This window comes from Pomacea canaliculata, linkage group LG6 (genome assembly GCF_003073045.1).
Source record: "Pomacea canaliculata isolate SZHN2017 linkage group LG6, ASM307304v1, whole genome shotgun sequence".
In the NCBI taxonomy this organism is placed as follows: Eukaryota; Metazoa; Mollusca; class Gastropoda; order Architaenioglossa; family Ampullariidae; genus Pomacea; species Pomacea canaliculata.
The window spans coordinates 7695475-7718017 of record NC_037595.1 but is presented as its reverse complement, the minus strand read 5'-3'; the positions used below and the strand labels follow the sequence as shown (position 1 = coordinate 7718017).

At 46.1% G+C, this 22543-nt stretch overlaps 1 protein-coding gene across 1 annotated transcript in view; it reads right to left on the bottom strand.

Moving 5' to 3' along the window:
* Positions 1 to 12599: 12599 nt before the first annotated feature.
* The window catches only part of LOC112565738 (sine oculis-binding protein homolog), a 93735-nt gene continuing 83791 nt past the window's right edge, over positions 12600 to 22543 (bottom strand). Inside the window, 4 exon segments of the mRNA XM_025241427.1 lie at positions 12600 to 17355; positions 17358 to 18219; positions 18222 to 18399; positions 18402 to 19727. Coding sequence (XP_025097212.1) covers positions 16971 to 17355; positions 17358 to 18219; positions 18222 to 18399; positions 18402 to 19727 — 2751 coding nt within the window. The 3' untranslated portion in view covers positions 12600 to 16970.

Below are 22543 nucleotides of genomic sequence, written 5' to 3'. Positions count from 1 at the left end.
AACAGTTTCCGATTGCTGCCCACTTCATAGAGAAAGAGGAATGGAGGGTGAACCGTATCGATTTTTGATGATCTTGCCTACAAAGGTTCGGCTCTTATTTCTGGTCAACAAGCCAACACTCGCGTGTTAAAGCCGGGTAACTAACACCCAGAAAAGCGCTGAATGCTTATGGGATGCATGACGCGTGATAAACATCTGCTTTTCCAAGTGAGGTATTAATGCGACTTGGTCAGACAGAGGAAGACGACAGATGATCGCAGCTGAAATTCCAGATCAGTTGCAGAATGCTGAGTGTTGTTGATTGGGGGAGATTCGGCTCGACTGTCCTCTGGAAACGGGTCAGCTGCAGAGAGAAACCTGATAGTGAAGGTCAAAGGTCGGGTGACGGTGTTGAGATCGTGTGTGGTTCAGGTTTGCTGGAGCGTTTAGTCAAGATGGATTAGGTTTACAGCAGCAATCCCCACTCCGCTCCACCCCACCTCTCTCTCTTTTCCCAGTGTATAAGCTGGGTGGAGATAGGGCAGATTAGAGATCAGAGGAACGAACTGTAAAGTATTAAATGTCTGAAAAACCGTCTTTGTCTTTTCTTTCTCTTTTTCGCTTCTCCACACCCTTTTCAGCAACTACATCCTAGTAAATTTAATAATTTAAGATCAAATATTCATGCTTTGGCTGGTAAGAAAGACAAGCGATCATAAATCCATTAGTCTACTTTTAAAGTATTTCGATCGAAGTTTTTTCTCTTCCAGCGGAATTTTCCAATAGAAGGTAGATGTAAGTAAGAAATTCCATTTGCTCTGTCTCTCTCTGCCTTCAGCCAACCATATTGTCTCTCAACAAAATACTACAAGTAGATATACTATTTTTAAATTATTGTGTACCCAAGATCAGAAAAATTGTCTAGTTTATCAATGTTGATATGCATACATGTAGGGTTTAAGAAAAGAAATGTTGCATGATAGTTATATGTTCTTGATCCGTAATCGGTTATTCACTTTGGACTTCTATGTGTAAATGGACCCAGTGGTATTCCACATAAATATTTTGTACATGCCTTCTCTTTCTCTCTCTCTGTCACACACACACATGCGTGCGCGATTGTACACGTTTCACGATCACATGATCTGCGGTGGATTAAAAAGGAACACTCTGTAATTGTTTTCCGCGTGAAAGTGCATGCTGCATTGACCCCTCGTCCTCATTTTACAGAAGTACATTCCTTGCACGTGTATTCAACTCAAAGGAAATGAAGGAAGATGCATCAATGCAGGGCCAGCGCAGAAACTTGTTTGCACGATGTGTATGTTTACCAAGCTACTCAAGCAATTTGTTTCCTCAGGGTTTGCTTTTCTGACAATTTTATAAACTCTTTCTTTCAGAAACTACTTAGTCGGGAACTGAAACACATGAGCAGGGAAAATAGAGACGTGGGAAGTCAAGTGCCCCAACCATAATTATTTGGCAGGAAAATGGCGCAGGTTGAGATACTAGTATTGAGTTGCCGAAAATTGCTCGCTTCGTATAACCAGAGTTGTCAATGCGATGGCGAAAAGGAGACACGTACTTGGTTTGTGACAATTAGAAATCGTGGCTATTTTTCCCCTCTTTCTCCTTCTCCCTTTTTTCCGCAGATACACATCCACACACAGTCGCTTGTTACACCTCCACACACAGAAAACCTTTAGAGTACTTAATTCAGAACTCGCACCTACGATCACAAGAAAAATCGTTTTGGTCTTCTAATTGAAGTATGTTCGTTATTGTGACAAAAGCTGTGAATTAATGTTGTTAACAGGAAGGTGAAATGGGAAGGGAGAGATGGTTAGAGTAGAAAGGTTGGGTGGATAGGGGAATAAATCTGCAGCGGGCACCGTGACCCAACACGAGGACCCTGTTCCTCGCTGCTCCAGCCGGTTTTGCAGGTTACTCCCCTCTCTCACCCTAACGCACCTACTCTGACATCCCATTCTCCTACCTTTATCCCTTCCACCCCATAAACGCTCAGTTTGGTCCTTCTCAAGGCGCGCTACTCTAGCTGGCTGGCAGGCAATTGTCGCCCTTCCCTTCTCTGTGGGTGTAGGTAGGGAGGACGCACCTGACCAGTCATGTAATTGTACTTACGTAGGCGTAACGAGGATTAGATGCCGGCCGACGAGGTGAGAAGGTGTGTAAACGTGTCGGGTGGAGGGGACGGTAATGGGGGGCTGACTGGCGACAAGGTGTCTGGTGAGGCCGATGCGGGGTGCTTGGGGACGGCAAGTTTCCAACTGAAGGGAAAAATCTCACGAGGACGCTGGATCCATTTTCCGACTCGTTGGATCTCGTTCCCATTTCGTGTGGATCTGATTTCGCCATCGCAAGGCGGAGGGACGCGAGACTGTGACTGAGCCCCCTTGCCCTTCTCACGAAATGGCTCCTGCAGGCTTCTGGACAAAGGATTTGACAAACGAAACAAGAGCAAGATTTGTCTCCTTTGTAAGCGCTCTTTAGTCTTGTGACTAGAAGTACAAATTGATCATGGGGGCGGGGTGAGGGTGGAGAGAAAAGGAGATGCTCCTACTTGATCTTGCAAGCGGTCTAGCCTCACCCTGGAACTGGGAGGTCCTATCATTGTTTGAATCTGTATTCAAGAGGATCAGCCATCGTCGATCCCAATTTCGGAAGACAGGGGCTCTAACCACGGGTTGAATTCACCCGCCAACTAATTTGATGATGCAGAAGGGTTCCCGCAACGAGCTTTGGAAACCTTTCTTCTTGCAGTTTGATTGGGTGGAGGAGCTGAGCTAACTTTACAATGAAAGAGGGAGAAGGGAGGCGTAGTACTCAAGTACTAAAGTTCAGTGTAACAAAGTACAGGAAGACAAGGCTTAAATGATAGTACAGTACTTCGCGAGAATGCGAATACATGACAACATAAGTATGAAAGAATAATATTATATAATTATAAAAATGAATTATGTGTAAACATTTCAGCCCCAGAACGAGTGCGGGGAAAGTCATCCTGTTCGTGTTTGCAGAGGGTAAATATTAATGATGTTTTTAAGAATGCAGTCTAGATCACCAATACCAGTTCATGGTTGATCATGTTGGATCGAACCTTTGACTGCCTGAACCTGATCTGGACCGGTAAGGATTGCTCAATTAAGATAACACTTATCACTCCACAAGAACCTCGTGCTAACATCTTCGGCAGGCAGCTTTTCTGGACAACCGATTAGATATAGATTGTTAAATATGGACGTATAAGGGTAAAAGTAGACATAGAATGTCCAATACAAACATTTGGGGGAAAAAGTGGACATATTGTTGAATATAGACATAAGTGGGAGAGATTGAACATGCATTTTAGAATTTGTCGGGTTAAGATGGCGCTGTCAAAGGAGCTCGAATTAATTTGTCTCATCGGCTGTTTGTGAAGGGTAGTGTAACCTCTGACAATGAGTAAGCCAAACACGGACTGGCAAGTTCCCTGTCTGTAAAATGTCTGGTTGCCCCTTTCACGATTTTGTATCTTCAGTATCATCAGCTTTTCATTAAAAAGAAGAAGAAGAAGAAGAAGCCAGCGCTTGAGAACCTCAGACTGCTGGGTGGGTTGGCTAGAATTTTACGCTGTGTCAGGAACAAATTTCACAAAAAATATATAAATAAAAATGAACACGCAGGCGTGGAAGCAAACCAAGAAGCCCACCCAGAATTTAGACATTAATACGCAGTCATCCGTAAGCTGTTATCTCCCTTTGTCTTAAGGTCAAAGCGTTTGCCTCCCTTCATTCTGGGGTCTGGCCGAAGCGCACGGGGGTGAAATTACACCCGAGGCCGAAGGTTTTAAGAACGAGTGCCTTCTCTGCTGAGCCGACGTGCAAGTGCGATAGTCTTTTGTTCGATAGAATTAATGGTTTCTTAAAAAAAATGTAATCAGTTGACCGCGGAACTTGAATTGCCACGTCACGCCACAAGTCAGGTGACAATAAGGATGTTAGCTTGTGTGTGGGTGGAAGAGGGAAACCCAGGGACCATGGTCCTGCCACGCTGACAACTGTAAAGTATTTTTTTTAAGAAGATGTGAGATGTCACACTCTTAAAAACTCCAGATTTTGGACAAGCTGTTGAAACGAAGAAAACAAACACTGAAATGAAAGTTACAGAGAAGATAAAAGACAAACATGAAGAAAGTAAGGAAAAAGATAGTATAAAATCCATTTATATAAGGAGTAATTAATTTTGCTATGCACAAACTGAGATACATTTGGCAATCAGAAGATGCCAGAATATTTTATTTGATCAGCAAATGCTAGACCCCGAAAAACACTTTTTAAAAAGTCGCACTGGACATTGAAGCATCGTCCCTTCGGTCAGACATTGAGTTAGATGAACTATAAAACAACTCCAAAGGCGGTCATTGTTGTCTCACAGGTGTTTGAAGGCCACCTGAAGGAATTTTTACCTGATCAGATTCATCGTCTGGCTCAGGTCAGACATTTGACCTTTTGCAATACTTTGGCTCAACGGCTAAAAGCGTGCAGCAACTTTTGAATTGTGACTCCAGATCAAAGGTCTAGTGAAGGGGAGATGAACACACACAGCTGTTACATTTTGATTTATTTTTAAAATATTTTTTAATTAAAATTGCGCTGGACTAGTCAAATTCACTAGTTTCCAAGACAGAGGTGAACCGAAGCCAAGAAGGGTCAGGAAGGAAGAGTTTATTCCCCTGTACCCTGCTAACAGCGCCACCAGATAGACACGACACAGGAGGGCGTAACTCTGCGCCAACCAGCTCTTTCTTCAGAAAAAAAAAGGTCGCCTAGGTGCAACGCTGACACCCGACTCTCTCCGGGATGAAAACCGGGTGCCAGCTAGGCGCGACAGAACTTTGGTTGGATGCAGGCAGGTGGCAGACGCAGAGCTGGAATTACACATATCCACTTACGGGTACAGCCATCTGTTGGCCCACTCTGATTGGCCCACGGTACTCTCTTGGTCTTCTCAAACCATCTATCAATTAATTTAGTCTACAGTCCTCTACACACCATCTATCAATCAATTTAGTCTACAGTCCTCTACACACCATTCATGCATTACTTAAGACTATAGTCGTACAAATGGTAGCACAATGGTCAAATACTCGTTTTGTCACTTCTATAGTGTAGATCGAAAGGCTGCCGGTTCAAAACTGGTCACGGTGCACGAACTCTTTTTTCTCTGAGGGACTTCTGTTCATTAGGCGAGTCATCTTACGAGTTGAAGGAAATTTTCTTTTTACCTTTTCAAGCTCATGCTCAGTATTTAGAAATCATTATCAGGTGAAAGTATTTTCTTATCAACTTACAAAGCAATGTGACCTTTAGACACAATCATGTCAACCTACAGTCGTCCTATGGTGACATGCCGTGTTAATTGTTAGTCACACTTTTTCTTTTCACAATCCTTCTCATCCTTTTTAGTGGTCGCCGACAGTCTATTAATTTAGCGATCATCGATATGAAACTAATGGACAGCCTGGATGTTGAAACCTCCATATTTCGTGTTTGTTTTTCAAAATTGTTCTCTCTCACAGAAAATTCACTCTCTCACACTCACGGGAAAACTGACACTGTCGACGTGTGCGAGCGCTTTCCTCATCCTGCCACGCCCATCTACCCCTTCCAAACCACACCTCCTTTATCATCTTTGATGCAGAAGCAGAAGCTGCTCCGTTGAAACAAATGACAAGATTGGGGTGGGGTGAGGGAAAGGACATGTAGGCTAAAGAAATGTATTCACAGTGTGAAGAAGGGTATGTAGGATGGAGCGAAAGTATAAGAAAGGGTAGGAAAGGCAGAAGAAAGGTATGAAGGGTGGAAGAAAGATTAACGGGGTACAGGGAGAGATAAAGGCGTATAGAGACCGTAGGGATGTTGTTTTGCACCCAAAGGTGTGATGAACGTAGGGATGGGTACTATGACTGTGGGGGCGGGTATGACGGGTGTAGGGAGAGGTTTGTAGGGTGGCAGTTGATCGACTACCTCGCGCCACCTATTGTTTCTTTCAAGGACGCTGTTCGACTTTCTGGTTGTTGTCGCTCCTCCCTCCTCCAACCAAGATGGCTGCCTAGTCTGTTCCCTACCATCAAACCCCACCACCCCCACCCCGTTGTTACAAGAAGCTGCGAGGCGCACTTCGACAGTTACTGGGAGGCGAGGAGGAGGCGCGGAGGGAGGGATGCGAGCGTTCCGAAGAAGGGGGACCTTAGAGGGATACGAACAGGTGACATCATTAGACACGATTCCAGACTGAGATAAGAAGAGGGGAAACTCGACACTTTCCTCTTCTATTTCACTACTGTCAGTACCCCAACCCCGTTCATCCCACCCAATGCGTTCTTGACTTTTCTAACATTTTTTTTGGTCTGTTAATTACCTCCTTCTGTCTTCTTTTCCACACTCCTCCGTCGCGCCCCACCCGATTCTACTCCCTTTTCGGGTGAATGTCCTGCGGTCTCACCATATTCACGGGTTCTCTATAATTTGAGATACCGAGCTTAGCAAGCTACCCGACTAAAGACACAATTAGTAATGTGGCAAACCGCGAATTAAGTTCTCAGCCAACCACCAACATGTCCTGCCACCCGTTGCCTTGTCTGAACTGTTCACTGTCTATTGTGTTCATTTCTTTTGCAGTGTCTTCGTTTAAAATCATTGTGTGTGTGTATGTGTGTGTGTTTTACTATTTTGTTATTAAATTGAGTTGTTTAATTTTAATGTTGACGAGAGCAGAAAATTTACATTAATTCTGATACAAGCTCGTGATCTGAGTGTCGAAGAGAACATTAATCAACAGCGAATCGTGTCCTGGTCTGTCTTCTGTTATCGAGGATTGCATCTTTCCTCTTGGGATTCAGCTCATGCAGATGATGCTATTTTCCTGTTTTCTTGACAAATGCAGGTGTGATTAAGAGAAAAACAATTATGTAATATTTCTGGTGCTTCTTTCGTAAAAAAATCCCACCAAAATATATTTTTGTGATACTTTATGAACTATTTCCACGGAGACATAGGGCTAGCCTTTAATGTAAAAATACTAAATATAAAAAATAAAAATTTGTAGACACTAATATCACTAATATCATTATTCTATAATTCAAAACGTCCGTAGTGTGTTTTAACGGACGAATGAAATCCGTCCCTGGTTAGAATCCAGCTTCCTGAAAAATCCTTCTGAGGCTTTTGGGGTTAGGTTTTATTTTTGAAGAAACACATTACATGCTTACAGACGGATGACATAGTGACCAGCAAACGACTGATGATAGGGACACAAGCTTCCAAGAGACAGTGAAACGAAAGAGTGAGAAGGTTTACAAGCGATTGTTGACAAGAGAGAGGTAAGTATTGTCTAGACAGTACTTTGAAGGAAGTCTTGAAGTATCACCTTTGTTCTGATCGCAACTACCTGAGTATACAACGGGAAATGGCACAGTTCACACACACACAGACACACAGACTAAAATGTCGTCAGACAGACGGCCGATCTTTACAAACTGACCTTATACACAGCGTGACCTATGTCAGTCCACTTCCTGCTCAAGGTGGGGGTGGGAGATGCTGGGAGGATGGAGAGACCGTCTACAGGATGAGAAAGATGTCCCCGAGGTGTGACCGCTTGACATCTGAGTCTTGTGTGATTGTTGGTCTGTTTACTGCGTGGATTTCAAGTCTTAGCTTCGTGTGATTTTCCTTCTCACGCCACCCGTGCCCTTGTGAGACTGTTGAGATCACCTGAGATGAGATGTCGAGACCCTCTTCCATCATCCCCGTGTGACTGCAGTGGTTCTAAATCTCTTCCTTTATGGTTGCAGTAAGTTATCAGAGTGCTCATCTGTTTCTACAGTTTGCTTGCTGCCATTTTGCTATTCACCTGCCAACAAAAGCGGGTTTGTTCCTCTGTGGACTCACACTGTAGACGAGGTGTGGGATGTACACAGTCACACAGTCCTCTCCGACCATCTACTTCTACTACATCATGTTTAGTCATTGATATCGCTCTTCTCGCCTCCACAGCCCCACCACCTTCAGGTGCCAGCTACCCTGTTTACAACAATGGTTAAACTGAAGGGATGTAGGGGAATGGGGAATGAGAGGTGTTTTTTGGGGAGGGGAAAGCAATGCCTCAGACTGTCATGGCAACTGTCATGGTAACTGTCATGGCAAGGGAATCTACAGGAGCGATGGCTTCCACACGATGCGATGCTTCAGCAAGCAGAGCTCTTAGTTTGCTTCCCTGCTTCCAAAACTGATCGCGATGAGAACATTTTTGTGGAATTTTTTTCCTTTGGTGTCTTAGCGGCTTCCGTATTACGCTGTTCACATCGGTTATGACCCTTGACCTAGCTAGTCAGCCCAGGGGTGAGGACTAAGGAACTGAAGGAAAGAAACAGCTGGGATAATACATAAATAAACACATATACACACATATGTACATATACGCACATAAACAAAAGAAGAAAAAGCTAAAAGGAAAGACAGAAGAACAGAGAGAAGCGGGAAGAGGGGATCTGGGGGGTAAGACATCGAAACCCTCGTCTCGTTTCCTCAACTCCGCCATTTGCCAACAAGTAACTCCATTGTTCGGTCCGGTAACTATGGGTTTTGCGTCATAAACAATCCCTACACTTCTCCAGCCCCTACTTTATAAGTATGCCTGAAACCGATCCCGGGACGTTTGGGTGGAACACCGACCTGAAGATATTTTCCTCTTCCCCTTCTCCACTCACACCCTACCCACCGTGACAGACAGACCTGCTCTGCGAGATGGCATTCGAGAAGAAGACCCTCATGTTGCCAGTCGTCCTTTACAAACTGAATGTTTCCCCATTTCGTGCATTTTACAGACTGTAAGACCGTGAGAACCGTATTGCGAAGACGCATTTTGCAGTTTGTAAGCACGTGCTGAAAAGTCTTATTCGAAATATGTATCGAGGTTGAGGTTGATGAACAATCAAAACATAATTGAAGTATTTAGCTCGTTTCGGGAGTTTGATTATATTTCTTGGCATACGAACAACTCAAAATATGATTGTCCAACAGAGATCTTTAGCAGAGACAGACAAGCCGGGAGTCGACCCCCCTGGTCCCGGATCACCCAGCTGTAGACATGTTCTAAAACGACAAATCGGATAAAAGTCAACGCACGCGCTGGCCCTTAGGGCTCCATGAACCCACACCACCGCACGATGCTTCCCCATCCGCTTGCCGACCAGCCACGCCCTCCACCCGAAAAGTTTTGTCCCAGCAGCTTACCATCCTCATGGTGAGCGCAGCAGGGCGGTAACTCGAGCAGGTGGATGAAACCTTCAAACTGGGAGGTAACAACACCTCCCTCTCCTGTCCATATCCATGTCTAGCGACGCTTTGGAGAAAATGTGATCTACATTTAGAATTTACTCACGAAACCCTTGAGGGATGGGCTAGTGGGTGCAGCTGGCAAAGGACGATTATCTCAGTCCGGAAGAATCTATTGTTCTTCCCCCTTTAGAATAAGTACAAGCAAAATGTTGGTCAGCTGTCGAAAGACAGAATTGTTAGTGGATAATATCAGGACACTGCCAGCTGCCATTTGTACACGTTCCGACACTGTTAATAGATAAATAATAAATATCAACAGCAAGCAGCCTGTATACCGCTCAAGAATTTCTGCCTGTGTAAGCATGCCTTACTTTCTTCGAGCAGTATATGTTTGCCTTTATTATCGATAATTCAACGATACACAATTGAGATTAGTTTACTGGGAGTTACGCCCCTCCACAATATGTACAAGTTGCCCCATCAAGTGATATGCAAAACAGGTTTACGATCGGTTGCTTCCCTTTGTTATTATAGTATATGGATGGGAGGAGGGGGGAATGGGTCTAGGAGGAGAATTGACTTAAAAAAAAATTGTGTACCGTACGACCAGACAGCAGGACAAAAGACCTGACTCTTCCCCACCCCAGCTTCCCCACTCCACCCCATTTGCAGAAGGACACGAATCGGTCAATGCAGGAGACAGAGATAAGCCCCTCCACGCAGGAGACAGAGATAAACAGTTTCGCGAGAAATCAGAGCCTAGCCTCTTCTTTCTCAGCCGGAGTAATATCTTGTATCTCTGCAGCTGATAATCATGCAAATGCATGCAGCGAAGACAATTTCGTTTCCCCGCAAAAAAGCAGTCAGGTGCTATTTTAGAAGGTTCGTGAACTGGTGTCGGGTAACCATTAGGTGCAACTTTGAAAACTTCAAATGTAAAACAGGAATTGGAGCCAACAAATACGATGTGCAGCTCAGGCGGGTGGGGCGAAGGAGGGAGGGAGAATTTAAAAAAAAACAAAACCAAAATGATAGTTGAGGAACACCACCTTGATGGGTTTCATTGGGATATATCGGGGTGAGTGTTTTGCCAGGTTTAACAATCGAAAACAATGATGGCAAATGGACAGCAATGGAAGACAAGAAGAAAGTGATACCCTGGCTTTAAACACTAAACAAAAAGCCCACAGACGGGGGTAAAGAGGTTTAAGGGAGGGCGACGTAATAAAAGTTAATGTGAGTTTTAGAATGGCGCGAGAGGAGAGGAAAGCAGGGTGTGGGTTTCCGAGCTGCGACATACCGTATGTTGGTCGAACTCGGTTAGTATGATTCTTTCGCAGTCGAAAACAACACGAACAACAACAGCAACAACACGAACAACAACAGCAACAACAAAACACACAAACAAAACAAAACATTACTAAGCACGCATTTTCCCATTGCCCACCCGTTGTCTTACCTTCTAGAACGAGCTGGCTGTGATTAGTGGGTGGAAAAGGGGTTACCGGGTGGTGGTGGTGAAAGTTGGAGGAGCGATGAAAGCAGGCATTGTTTCGATCTCGATGGACGCTGGTCGTCGGTCTGTGACGATCTCCTGACGACTGCAAGATGTCTGAGGTTTCACGACGTCTTTTGAAGACAAGCCCCACTGGGGTGTGTGTGCGTCCGTGCACGTGCCTGAGCGCGTGCAGAGTGAGCACAGTTCGTCTGTTGCCGTGATAGGTCGTTAACGACATCAGGGAGACTATGGAAGTGTGAGTCTGTGTGTTTGTGTGTTTGTGTGTGTGCATGCGTTTTGGCTGTTGGACCACGGACTTGTATAGGAGGACTGCTGTCTCTCTGGTACGACCAACACTTAGTGAAGTTCTCCACTGTTAGTATCGGCGAGCCTAAACAAAGAATGTGACTCAACCGGAAGTTTTGTAGTCTCATGCCTCGTTTTCGTAGTTAACTGGAAAAAAAATCGTCTGCCAGCAGTCCAGTGATACAAGTTCGTGGTTTGACTGTATGTGTCTGCACCATGTGATAACATTTCTAAAGGTGTTGGCTGAGTGCCTTTGGCGACGGAGTACAGGTGCTGGAGATAGGATGATGTAGGATGAAGATGGCGATAACAACGATGCGGGCGATCTGACCTGATGTAATGTTTGACACAGCTTTTGGTCTCGGATCGCGGAAACGAGGCTCCGTTACACCTGTACTTGGCGCTGGGTAACGGCTTCTCTGTCAAGCTCGGGCACGAAAATAACCTGTCTGGTCTCTGGGTGTCACGTGGTCTCGGCTTTAATCCTTCATTTCTCTGACTTCCTGATTCCTGATTCTCCAGACAAATTGTCATCTCCTTGTCACCTAATAGCATCTGAACTTTGCTTCTTCTTCTTTTTTTTTTTTTTTTAAATAAAAGCACATACCAGCGTACTCTCACTTCTTTATTTGAACACTGATTCTCAATCTGCTTTTCATTACTCAGCATTTGCGATTGAAACCTGCATCTTTTCATTAATATCTGTTTTGATTGTATCGTCTTTCAACTGGTGTAAAATAGTGTTTTTTATAGTATTGATGTCGTGACAATTGAAGAAATGATCGATTTTAGAAGAAAACCTTCACCTGTCCCTGCCCTCATGAGTGATGATGCAAAGAGTGTGGGAATACAAAGTTCTGGAGTAGTCATTGACTGAAGATGCTGAACAACAATTCTAACCCAACAAAATTTCAGGGTCTGAAGTCTTCAAAAACTTGATGTGTTTGAAAATATTTGTTGAATCAGTGATAACCTTTGGCTTCGTGGGTGAGCATGGGGGTCTAATGGGAAGGAACAATAATATGTTTAAGAAAGTGTGGAATATGTGAGGAAAGTCATAGAATAAAGCAGAAAATTTTGAGGGCATTGTAAGAGCAAGGACAAAGGCTACCGCGATTCAGGAATATTCCTCTCACTTTTTAGCAAGAAATCTCCAAGTACTGTCATCATTTGAAAGACAGGACCCCGCAAGGCTTTCAGTCCAGAACTCGAGGGTGACCATAACTTTGCTCTCAAGGAAACGGCAAGTCGTTCATCTTTATGTAGGAAACTTGGACCAGTTCTTCTCGGGCTCTTGGATCAGCAACAAGTTTTAAAAACTTCACGAACTTCGTGAAGCAGAATGGAAGTAATGAAAGTAATGTCACGTGTGATCTGTGCTGGATGTGCAGTGAAGACCCTCTGACACCACTCTCTCTTGCTCATGTGATCACACACACACACACGCACGTAGACATAAATGATAAATACATCTGTATCCACGGAAACTGTTTTACTGCGCATCTCATGTAGGTTTTATATGCTGTACAGTCTGATAGTGACAAGAGGTGACACACTGCCCTCGTCAACAGCAAAGCCACAGGAGTGAGAGCACATCAACCCTTACAACCATAGCACACTGAAGTAACTCTCACAGACCAACATCAAGAGTAAGGGTAGAACATTGACGCAGGTATATTGTACAGGTGTGTATGTGTGTATCTCTTATATACATAATGATGACAAACGTCTGTATCATGGCGGCACGTGTTTGTGTGACGTGCTCAAGTGAACATACTCATACAAACGACACAAACTGTAGTCTCTTGGGAAGGAGGGAGAGAATGACAAGAACAAAAATTATTTAGCAAAATAAGCGTCTTGTTGGCTGCTTTTAACGTACATAACACAGCGAGCACGTTCACAGCTTCCACCAGCTTTAGTGCGACACGCGCGCCGGTGACGTAACCAACGATCAGTGTATATACGTCATCATTGTACCGAGGCTGGTCGTAGCGCTTAGCATTATGGGACGCAAGTGCACGTGTCCTAACGGAAATGACGACACAGCTACCACCAGAGAGATAACTTAAATCGCAATACAAAGTGTGTTCAAGTCGTGTTCGCTACAAATCTCTGTCAGCGCTGAAATAAATAGTCGAGGGCGGTGTGCAGGGGGAGGATGTCCCTTAGATGCAAGTGTTGGGGGAGGGGAATGTTGGGAGGCAAAGCTACTCATCGAGCAGCCCTCCTCTTCTTCCCTTTGTGAATTTGTCGACAGTTGCATGCGGTTTGTTAACACGAGTAAACATTGTGAGGGACGAACAGTCAAACCTAGTGTGAAAGTTAAATCTGGATTTAACCGATCTTTAACTTCTCCGATGGTCCCAGGCAGTAGTGCAGGTTGATAAACCTACAAGAGCTCGACATAGAAAGTAAGCTGGATTGAAGTGGTTGATACACAACGAAAGAAAATGGGACGAGGATGGAAACAAAAACAATAATTTTAAGAGGTGAGAGGAAGGTGAGGACGAGGAAGAAAGAGACTACAGCAGGAGGATAACTCTCAATTACGGACAACTAAATAATCCCCTTTCCCTCGCCACAGATTTAAAAGAAAAATATGAGATGGAAAGTAATAAAGGTCAAACTGACAGAAAGTCAGACATATATATTAGTTTAAATGTAAATTATATCAGACTTAGATTGATTAAATTTCGATTAATTAGACTAGACAGAGGACACAAGATACTTGTCTCCACTGCCGACATTGCAAAGCCTCTCTCCCAGTGTACAGAAACAGAACTTTCGCATTTAAATATCAAATAGACAGAAAATATGTTCTTAAACTTTAAAGGTTAATTAATTCTGTTCCATTCAGGAAAACTCCTCTCTAAACTAAATTTGTTTGTCCGTTGAATGTTCCTGTGAGACGATTCCCCGCCTGATCACAAGACTTGTGATGCAAGGTCTGATCACGTGAGTGGAGTCTTCAAACAAAGAATATTTCCTGTCCAAACTGTCTTAATGAATTCTCTACAAAAAGAAGAGAGAGACAGAGTGTGCTCTCCCTTTTGTTTAGGTTATTTTATCTTTGGTTATTATATTTTGTGTTGAAATCCGGCCTCAAAACCCACCTCAAGGAACATCTGACACAATCGCCATGACTATGTGACTCACTCGTCATCCACCACAGTTCATGTTTTATCTCGGTGTCATGTTTCTTGTATGGTTGGCGGTTTGTAGTCTCGCAAATTCAGTTTTTATATTTTCAACTTATTCATATATTGTGGGAAAGTTGATTTTCGGCGGTAATTATTGGCGATTTAATTACTTTTTTTTAAAAGATTACATGTTATTTAAAATAGACCTCAGCCACAGACGAGTGGTTAATAAAATCATGATGTGAAATCACTATAGAGGTCGCATTTCTTCCAAAAGGTTTGACATTCAACGAGATTGTTAATCTGCCGAGTCGTTAATGCAAGTGTACTGATGGATTGATGCACAGAAGTAAATGAAGATTAAAAAACCACAGAGTAGGTGTGGAAGTGAGTTGATGGATCAGTTCATTGAGACTGTCTGGAAGCAACAGATTACAATTTAGTTTTGTTTTGTGATGCGATTACCATCTTGCTGTGCACTGAACACCTGTCCCTGTCCCCACATTTTAGTGTTCGTCCTTATTAACTTCTTTGCTCCATTCATCAGATGGTACAATGTTCAAATCAGTCGTACACCGATGTTTTCGCGACCAAGTGGCACCGTCGCCATGTGAACCATGCCTACCTTCTTTGTTTGCGATGGAAGATTATTAGCAAACACAACAGGTGGTCTACAAGACAACAAAGACGACTTGTTATTTATAAACTGTTGGTAAACAAGGGTTGCTTTCTGTAAGCGAGGTATAAGGTGCGTAAGTTACACCACGAATGTCTACCTGTTGGATATTTTTTTCCCGATTGTAGGACAGGTGTGAAAGGTGTGGCTGTTGGACACCTCCCCCTCTCCTCTCCTCCCGTACCCACCCGCACAGATAGAAGACTACAGGTAGTGTAGGAACACGAGACAGGCCAAGCACGAGACAAACAACCGTTCGCAAGGTAAATTTTTCAGGAGATCTTCAGGAAAGTTTAAAGTCGATCCGCAAAACTTTTAGTGTAACTTCGAACAGACTTTTAAAAGTTTTTATTTATTTATTTTTTTATTTTTTTGCCGCCTATTATGTCCTCTTGTTGATAAGCTTCACTAACCACTCTGTAAGCATAGATGAAACAAAGGAAGACATTATCGAGGTTCGTGGACGAGACTTGTCCATGTTGACCCTCACTTTCCACGCTACCTTTCCTAACTTAAAAAAATTAAAAATTCGTAGAAAATCTGTGAACTTACTGATAATTACATGATTTGACTTATGTTGTAGGTACATGACTATCTCAAGTTTTAGTCCCTTAAACAGATCTGCAGCCCTCTGTAGTGATAGTCGGACAAGCTTACAACCTTTACATCATCAACCAACCTCCTGGCCACTCTTGCAGGTATAAGTCTCCGCGAAGCTCTCAGGTGGACCTTTGATGACCCACAGGTGTAGCACCCTTCTGATGTGAAAACTGAGCATGCTACACGACTACACCAGACGGTATCTTGTGAAAAGAATAAGAATAAGCCAAACTAAACCAAGAAGCAGTTGTAAACAAAGCCACGAAGCATTCCTATAGACCAGCCCTCTGTGCTTTGGCATGAAGATAAAATTATTTCTCAACTACACGTGCATAGGGTACAACCATACGGAGATCATTTGATTTTATAAAAAAAGAGAATAAAGTGTGTGTGTGTTTGCCTGCGCGCACTCTTGTGTACCGAACATACGCCTCATGTACACCAATACACCGATCCATCGTCTTTCACGAGAGGAAAAAGAACCCTGAAGAACTTCGAACTCACACTGATGCCATTTGCTGTGGTGGGGAGGGTAGGAGGAGTGAGGCTGCTGACGAACTCTTTGGTGCGTGTCACATACTGGCTGCCGTCCGCATGCCAGATGGGCGATAACAACAGCAACAACCGCAACAGCAACTGTTGCACATGTAAACATTGACAGGCATGCCACTGGGTGAATGCTGTTAATAATAATGCTAGACATGGAAGGTCCGGTTGTCATTATGCACTTTCAGGACAAATTACCTCCCTTTTCTTGCTACCCCCAGCCCCGCCCCCCTTTTCACACTCACACAGATCGTCGCGCATAAAGCTGGTGCCTAAAGCTGAAACATGAAAAGTTCGTACTCCCAGATGGGCAAGAAAACAAAGAATAAAATAAATAAAATCAAAAGTAATAAAAAGCAAACAAAAGACCCCAAATACACAAAGTAAACATTTAAGGGCCGTGACATTAAGATAACACAACCAGCCCTTGCTGTCACCACTTCCATTTTTTTTTTCTGAAGTCAATGCCACTATCAACTGACATGTCTTACCAAAATATATCAAGTGTTGAAAGTCGTCACATACTTTCAAAAGAAAGTGGATATCACCTCAAAAAGGTCCTAAAAGTTTAGTTTTTCTTTTTGAATTGTTTAATAGATTTTTCCTCACTCATTCAGTCATTTCTGTCACAGGTAGGGAAGGCGAAATCAAGTTCCTCCACAACGTCCCTAGTCCGTGCAGCCATATTTTTAACGGCTGCTTTGTACAAAGAAACAGGGCTCAAAAGAATACCACAGTCGCCCCCTGGCACCTGTCAACTGGAGTCACTCTCTACAACCAACAGCAAAACACTTTAAGTATTCGTTCGTAAGTCCACGGACACGCCTGTCTACTGGTTCGAATCTCGGGTCTTCACCCAACAGTCCACAGTCCAGGATAGTTCACTTGGTTCGCACCCTGGCCCTCAGGCACCGGCGCTTGGCGGCCTCCACCATGTCCCGGGGAACGGTGCGCACGTACCGCCGCTCAGGGGAGGGGCTGCGCGCGGCGCGGGGAACGCTGGGAGCGTCCAGAATGAGGCTTCGGCGTCGCACGGAGTAGGCGTGGTCCGTCGGGGGCAGCGGCAGCGGCTGCGCCAAGGGCGGCTCGTCGCGAGAGTCTATGATGTGAATCTTGGGTACCTTGAGGCCCGGCGAGGGGGCGCCGTCGATGCTGGCCATGTCAGGGTCGCAGACGACCATGTCCTGGTTCTCCTTGCCGGAGCCCACGCTGGTGGCGCTGCTGTTGCTGTTGCCGCTGGAGTGGCCGGAGGCGCTGCCGTTGGTCATCACTGGGTGCAGGCCGGAGACCTTGCCTCTCCGAGCACAAGGAAATCTTTTAGCGAACGGGCCGGGGTGGACGAGCGGCTGTCCTTGGACAAGTCGATGGCGCCTTCCTCTTCTTCCTCATCATCATCCTCGTCGTTGTTGCGGTTCTCGTCTAGTCGCGCCCGTTTGCTCAGGTCAAGGGTCGCGCCCAAAAACATCGGAGTCAACGACCGCTTACCTCCAGGGGACACAACACCAGCGCCCAGAGCCAGCGCACTTGACGACCCGGCCGTCGTCGTCGTCGTCGTCGTCGATCCGGATACGGCTGGCTCCCCCGACATCAAGGACCTCACCGTCTCGCGCCTGAGAGCCCGGATGGAGTCTGCCGACTCTCGGCTTTTTCGCAGTGCCATGATAGAGTCTGCTGACTCGCGACCTGGGCGAGGGAACGTGCGACAGGAAGCGCAGGAAATGCAGCCGTTAGCGGAGGTGGAGGAACAGCCTTCGCCATGATTCCCCCCGCCTGCTGGGGGCGTTGGCCCTCCAGCTCCAGACACTGTCACCAACAAGCGAGGGCTTTGGCTAGAACTCTCGGACGACGCCGACTCGGGTCGCCGATCGTAACTGTGATGGTGGTGATGGTGGTGGTTAGAGAGGGGGTGTGGAGGAAGAGAATGGCTCCCGCGACTGTGGCAGTCTCTGCTGGGACTGGGACTAGAGCTGCTCATGGCGTGCTTCTCTCGCGACAGGGGCCGGCGCGAGGAGGACAGAGTAGGGGCGGGGGCGTCGCTGCTGCCCACAAGACTCGCGGCCTTCCAGTCCTTGAAGAACTGCTGCACCTTCTCGGGTGCTATGGGCAAAGGGATGGGGATCGGGACCGGACTGGGAGGAGGACCGGAAAGGGGATCATCACGGTAACGGGTGGCACGCCCGCGTTCAAGCAACCCCCGGCCGTTGATGGGGCGGAGGAGGCGCTGCTGACGCGGAGGAGGGTAAGGAGGTCGATGGATGCCCGTCGAGATGGTGTCGGGACGAGTTGTGGGACCCACCTCCACCATTGACAGCTGAAGAGGCAGAACTGCTATGCAGGGCCATCAGGCTTCCCAAGAATGCCGGGTCGGTCGGGAGGAAACCTGGGTGACAGGGAAAGGGAGGGACGCCCATCATAAAGGGAGGCGGGTGCATGCCCTGCGGAAACGCTGCGGCACCGTGCAGTGCAGGTGGAAGTCCTCCAAGTCCGGCTGCAGATGGATGCGGGTGGTGGTGGGCGGCAGGAGGGACATGGTGCAGTGGGTGCAGGACGTGGTTCGGGGTACCAGAGGAGGATGCCGTGTTGGCGGGAGAGACGCTGCGCGCTCCCGCTGGTGTGGAGGACAGCGCCCTCTCGCCGTTCTTGCTGCCATGATCCCGGTTGCCGCTTCCAGCTCTCAGTCCCGCGGCCAGTCCGGCTTTTCCTTCATGCTCACGTTCGCCACGCAGCAGGCGCGAACCGTGGGAGGCGAGTCCTTCTTCAGCAGGTGCCGGTCCGAAGAGGGAAGAAAACAAGATCGGGTTGATCATGCTGAACTCAGCCAGCCCCGCACCCAGGCCGTTGAAATGCGGCGGCAAGATCGGGTGGTGAATGCCGCCAGGCGGGGTAACTCCACCCGACGCCTGCGGGCCTCCTGCTGGGGGCGAGAACTGGGAAGAGGAGGCGGGGCTTCCAGACGACTGGTGCCGCGAGTGACTGTCCCTGTCGCGGCCGGAGTCCCGGATGAGGCGCCGCAGCCGCTCACGATCCCGTGCCGCGCGGTCGGTGCCGCTGGGCGGTAAAGCCGGGCCGTTCCGCACCGCCGCGTGCAGGTTGCTAGAGTAGGCGGCCACCACAGCGGCAGCAGCAGCGGCAGCCGGCGACGACAGGAAAGAACGGCGTTTCGCCGAGTGGTGGCGCTCACGACTGCGGCTTCTCTCCGACCACGCGCCATCGCGTTTCCGGTCTCGCTCCTCGCGCTCCCGCTCGCCGCGCCTTTCTTCTCTCTCAGCTCCCTCCCGCTCGTCCAACACCTCCGTCTTGAGAAGTTTCTCCGGCTTCTGCTGCGACAGCCACAACTCCGGCGTGATGAGGATCTGATCCTCCGACTTCTTGCCTGATGACGCAGAGGCCGCGTCAGACAGCACGCGCGACGAGAGGGAGGAGGAGGAGGAGGCTCCCCCGGGGGACAGGGAGGCGTTCTTGCGCTCCTCGTGCAGCTGCGACTGGATCTGCTTGAGGTGCTCTTGCGTCTCCGTGCAGAAGATGTTCATCTTGTACTGGTTCAGGCACTTCTCGCTGCAGAACTGCAGCTGGAGCTCGCCATCTTGGAAGTCGACGAAGTTGACGGTGTGTCGCACGTGCTTGCACCAGTCGCAAACCTACAACACAAGGGAGGGTTTATTTTTTTTACAATGAAATACCCGTGAAGCTACGAAACTAAAATAACAATAATTAAAAAGACAGAATTGTTTAAATAAGTGTAAATAAGTTTTGAAATGTACTGTGTGAAATGGAACAAGCGGGCAACCATGAGTCGAAGTGTAACCCCGTGACCGTGAACCAGTGAAGCGGAAAAGTCTAACAATTAACAGCGAACTGCGACTGCAACAACTAAACTGTCCTCGTCACCTCGCACGATCGTCGTGCACGTGTAAAATAAACGATAAACAATGGGCCCACGCATCCATCTTAGTTGATAAAAGACGACAAAGCATGGAGAGATAAAAGTCTTGCGCACAAATAAAATTGGAAAAAAAAATAAAAACAAAATCATGCATAATGCACTTGCCTGCGGATTTCCTTTCGTTCCCCTTCTGCTTGGCACGCACCATCCACCGCACGTGCATGCACACTGTTGCCTCGCACACTCCTCCATTCTCTCTCTACTCCTCCTACCCTACCTCCTACCCGATCCACACTCACAGGATGACATTTACTGGTCTCTTCTGTTTGGCTGGCTGGCTGGCTGGCCCCCTCATTTACCCCTACACACACACACGCACGCACGCGCACACAAATCTCAATTCCTAAAGTGAATTTACATAAAAGAAATCGAAAACGAAAAGTGTTAAAACTGGAAACTTTGTGATGTACACCAGGGTACAGTAGGAACAAAAGAGGGGCAACCCCAAAGTTAAAAAAAAAAAAAATTAACGAGGGCTTTATTTTGAAAAGAAAATGAAGTCACGTGGCGAGACAAAAGCAAAAAGAAGGAAATGACGGCAGCTGGAGAGAAATGATGGCTGCTGCATGTTATTTACTTCCAAACAAACTTCGAACACTAGTTAACTCTTGCTGCTGAAACTTCTTCGTCTGCTGACCTCAAACTTCACAAGAAATGTCCGCAGACTGACCGATTGAAAAAAAAAATATTATTCGCATTATGTAAAGTTGGAAACGAGATGCCTAAAATATCATTTGTGAAGTTTGAAAAGTGAAAATAAGTCAAGAAACAGAAGGACTGCCATCCTGCAGTAGACTGGTTAAAAACCGTGTGATACATTTCAAAACAGATCGGTTAATGTAAACCGAGATACATTATCATACTTCACATCCTCCAGTCACAGAGGGTGTGGTTAGAGTCTACATTACACCCGACTTCTCCTTAATAACAAGATGTTATCGTCTGCTGTCATTAAAGCCACATTCACTTTGACCTGACCTGACTGCGGCGTGTCTCACAGTACAGACAGACAAACAAATAAAATATACAACATTTCCAAAAAGGCGGCCAGGTGTGTCTGACTCACACAGAACCTCAGGCCAATGAAGCATTTGACACAGTTAATCATCCTTTCTTGCTTAGCCGCCTGACTACTGTACTTACCGACACCTGACCACCTGAGTCGGTGTCTTTGTCCTCCTCTCAGTGCCACCCTCACACCCTCCTTCATGTTCTCCCTCCCCACCTGTCTGTATGTTGATTGTCATCACGACTACACTAAGGGTTTCTTGTGTCTCACCCGAACTCCAGAGTGCAGCACGACTCATAAAAATGTTTGCCAATGAGCTTTCCATGACCATGTACCCCATGGTTGGCAGGGTACAAAGCTACAATTGTATTTTGCAGGATTGTACATGGACAACATCTCATCAGCTAATGAGAGAACTGGAGCCATCTGTTAATTGAGAGTCTATCTGTGTACAACTGTAACCTCTCAACTTTGACCTCTCTGTGTAATGTTGACTCCCATGTATCCCAAGAACACAATGTGTATTTTGTATTGAAATCGCATCCACCGAACTTTGGCTAAAAATTTGGAGAGGAAGAAAAATGTCATCTCACAATTCCTTTAAGATAAAACGTCCATGTGAGCGAAGTAAGTTCAGTAGATAAACAGACGGAGTAAGTAGACAGCCCGACAGAATGAAACAAAGATTGAGAAATAAAGACCAGGACGTGGACATACAATCCGCTGGATTTCCTCTCAGTTTTTTCATTTTTCTGAAAGTAAAAACTTGCAGATATCCTCCTTTAGCATTTCTGGCTGTGTATGACCCGGTTGATATTACAGGTTTACTTTACTGTAAGACGCAGTATCTCCAGATAATGTGTAATGTCACACCGCGGACAGGTGAAAATACAGCTTTATTGAGAGTCCAACACAAAACACACACACACACGCTGACAAACAAAAGTTCTACAAAAGTTCAAGCTGCTTGGAAAGTTGCAAAGTACACAGATTACAAAAACATAAGATAGGCAGTATAACACAACATACACTTACACAGAAAACACACGACACGAGCATCTGATACTTATTACATGAGAGGGAGTGTGTGTCTGTGTGTATGTTTGTGTGTCCGGGCGTGTTCTGTTAGATTGTGAAGCGGGGGATAAGTTATTGTTAAATGTAGGTAGACTGCATGGCAAGGCAATAAGTATAAACAATGTCTAACAACCAATAAGTATAAACAACGGTCTTTCATGGAGTCTAACCACCACCGACCTCTGTGACAGACGGAGGACGAGATAGTCCCGTAACCTTTCGCTCGTTAGAGTAAACGAGGTTTTTGAGGCCGACCCTCCGCCTACACACCCCCACTGCCACCTCACCTTCCTAATCACAAACCTTAAAGGAGTCTGGTATGCATTCCATGTGTGTGTGTGTGGAGAAAAAGGGGTACATTAAATAAAATGGTATCCAATGAGCTGATATACCCAACTTTGAGTTTGGACATTTGGCTATCCCCC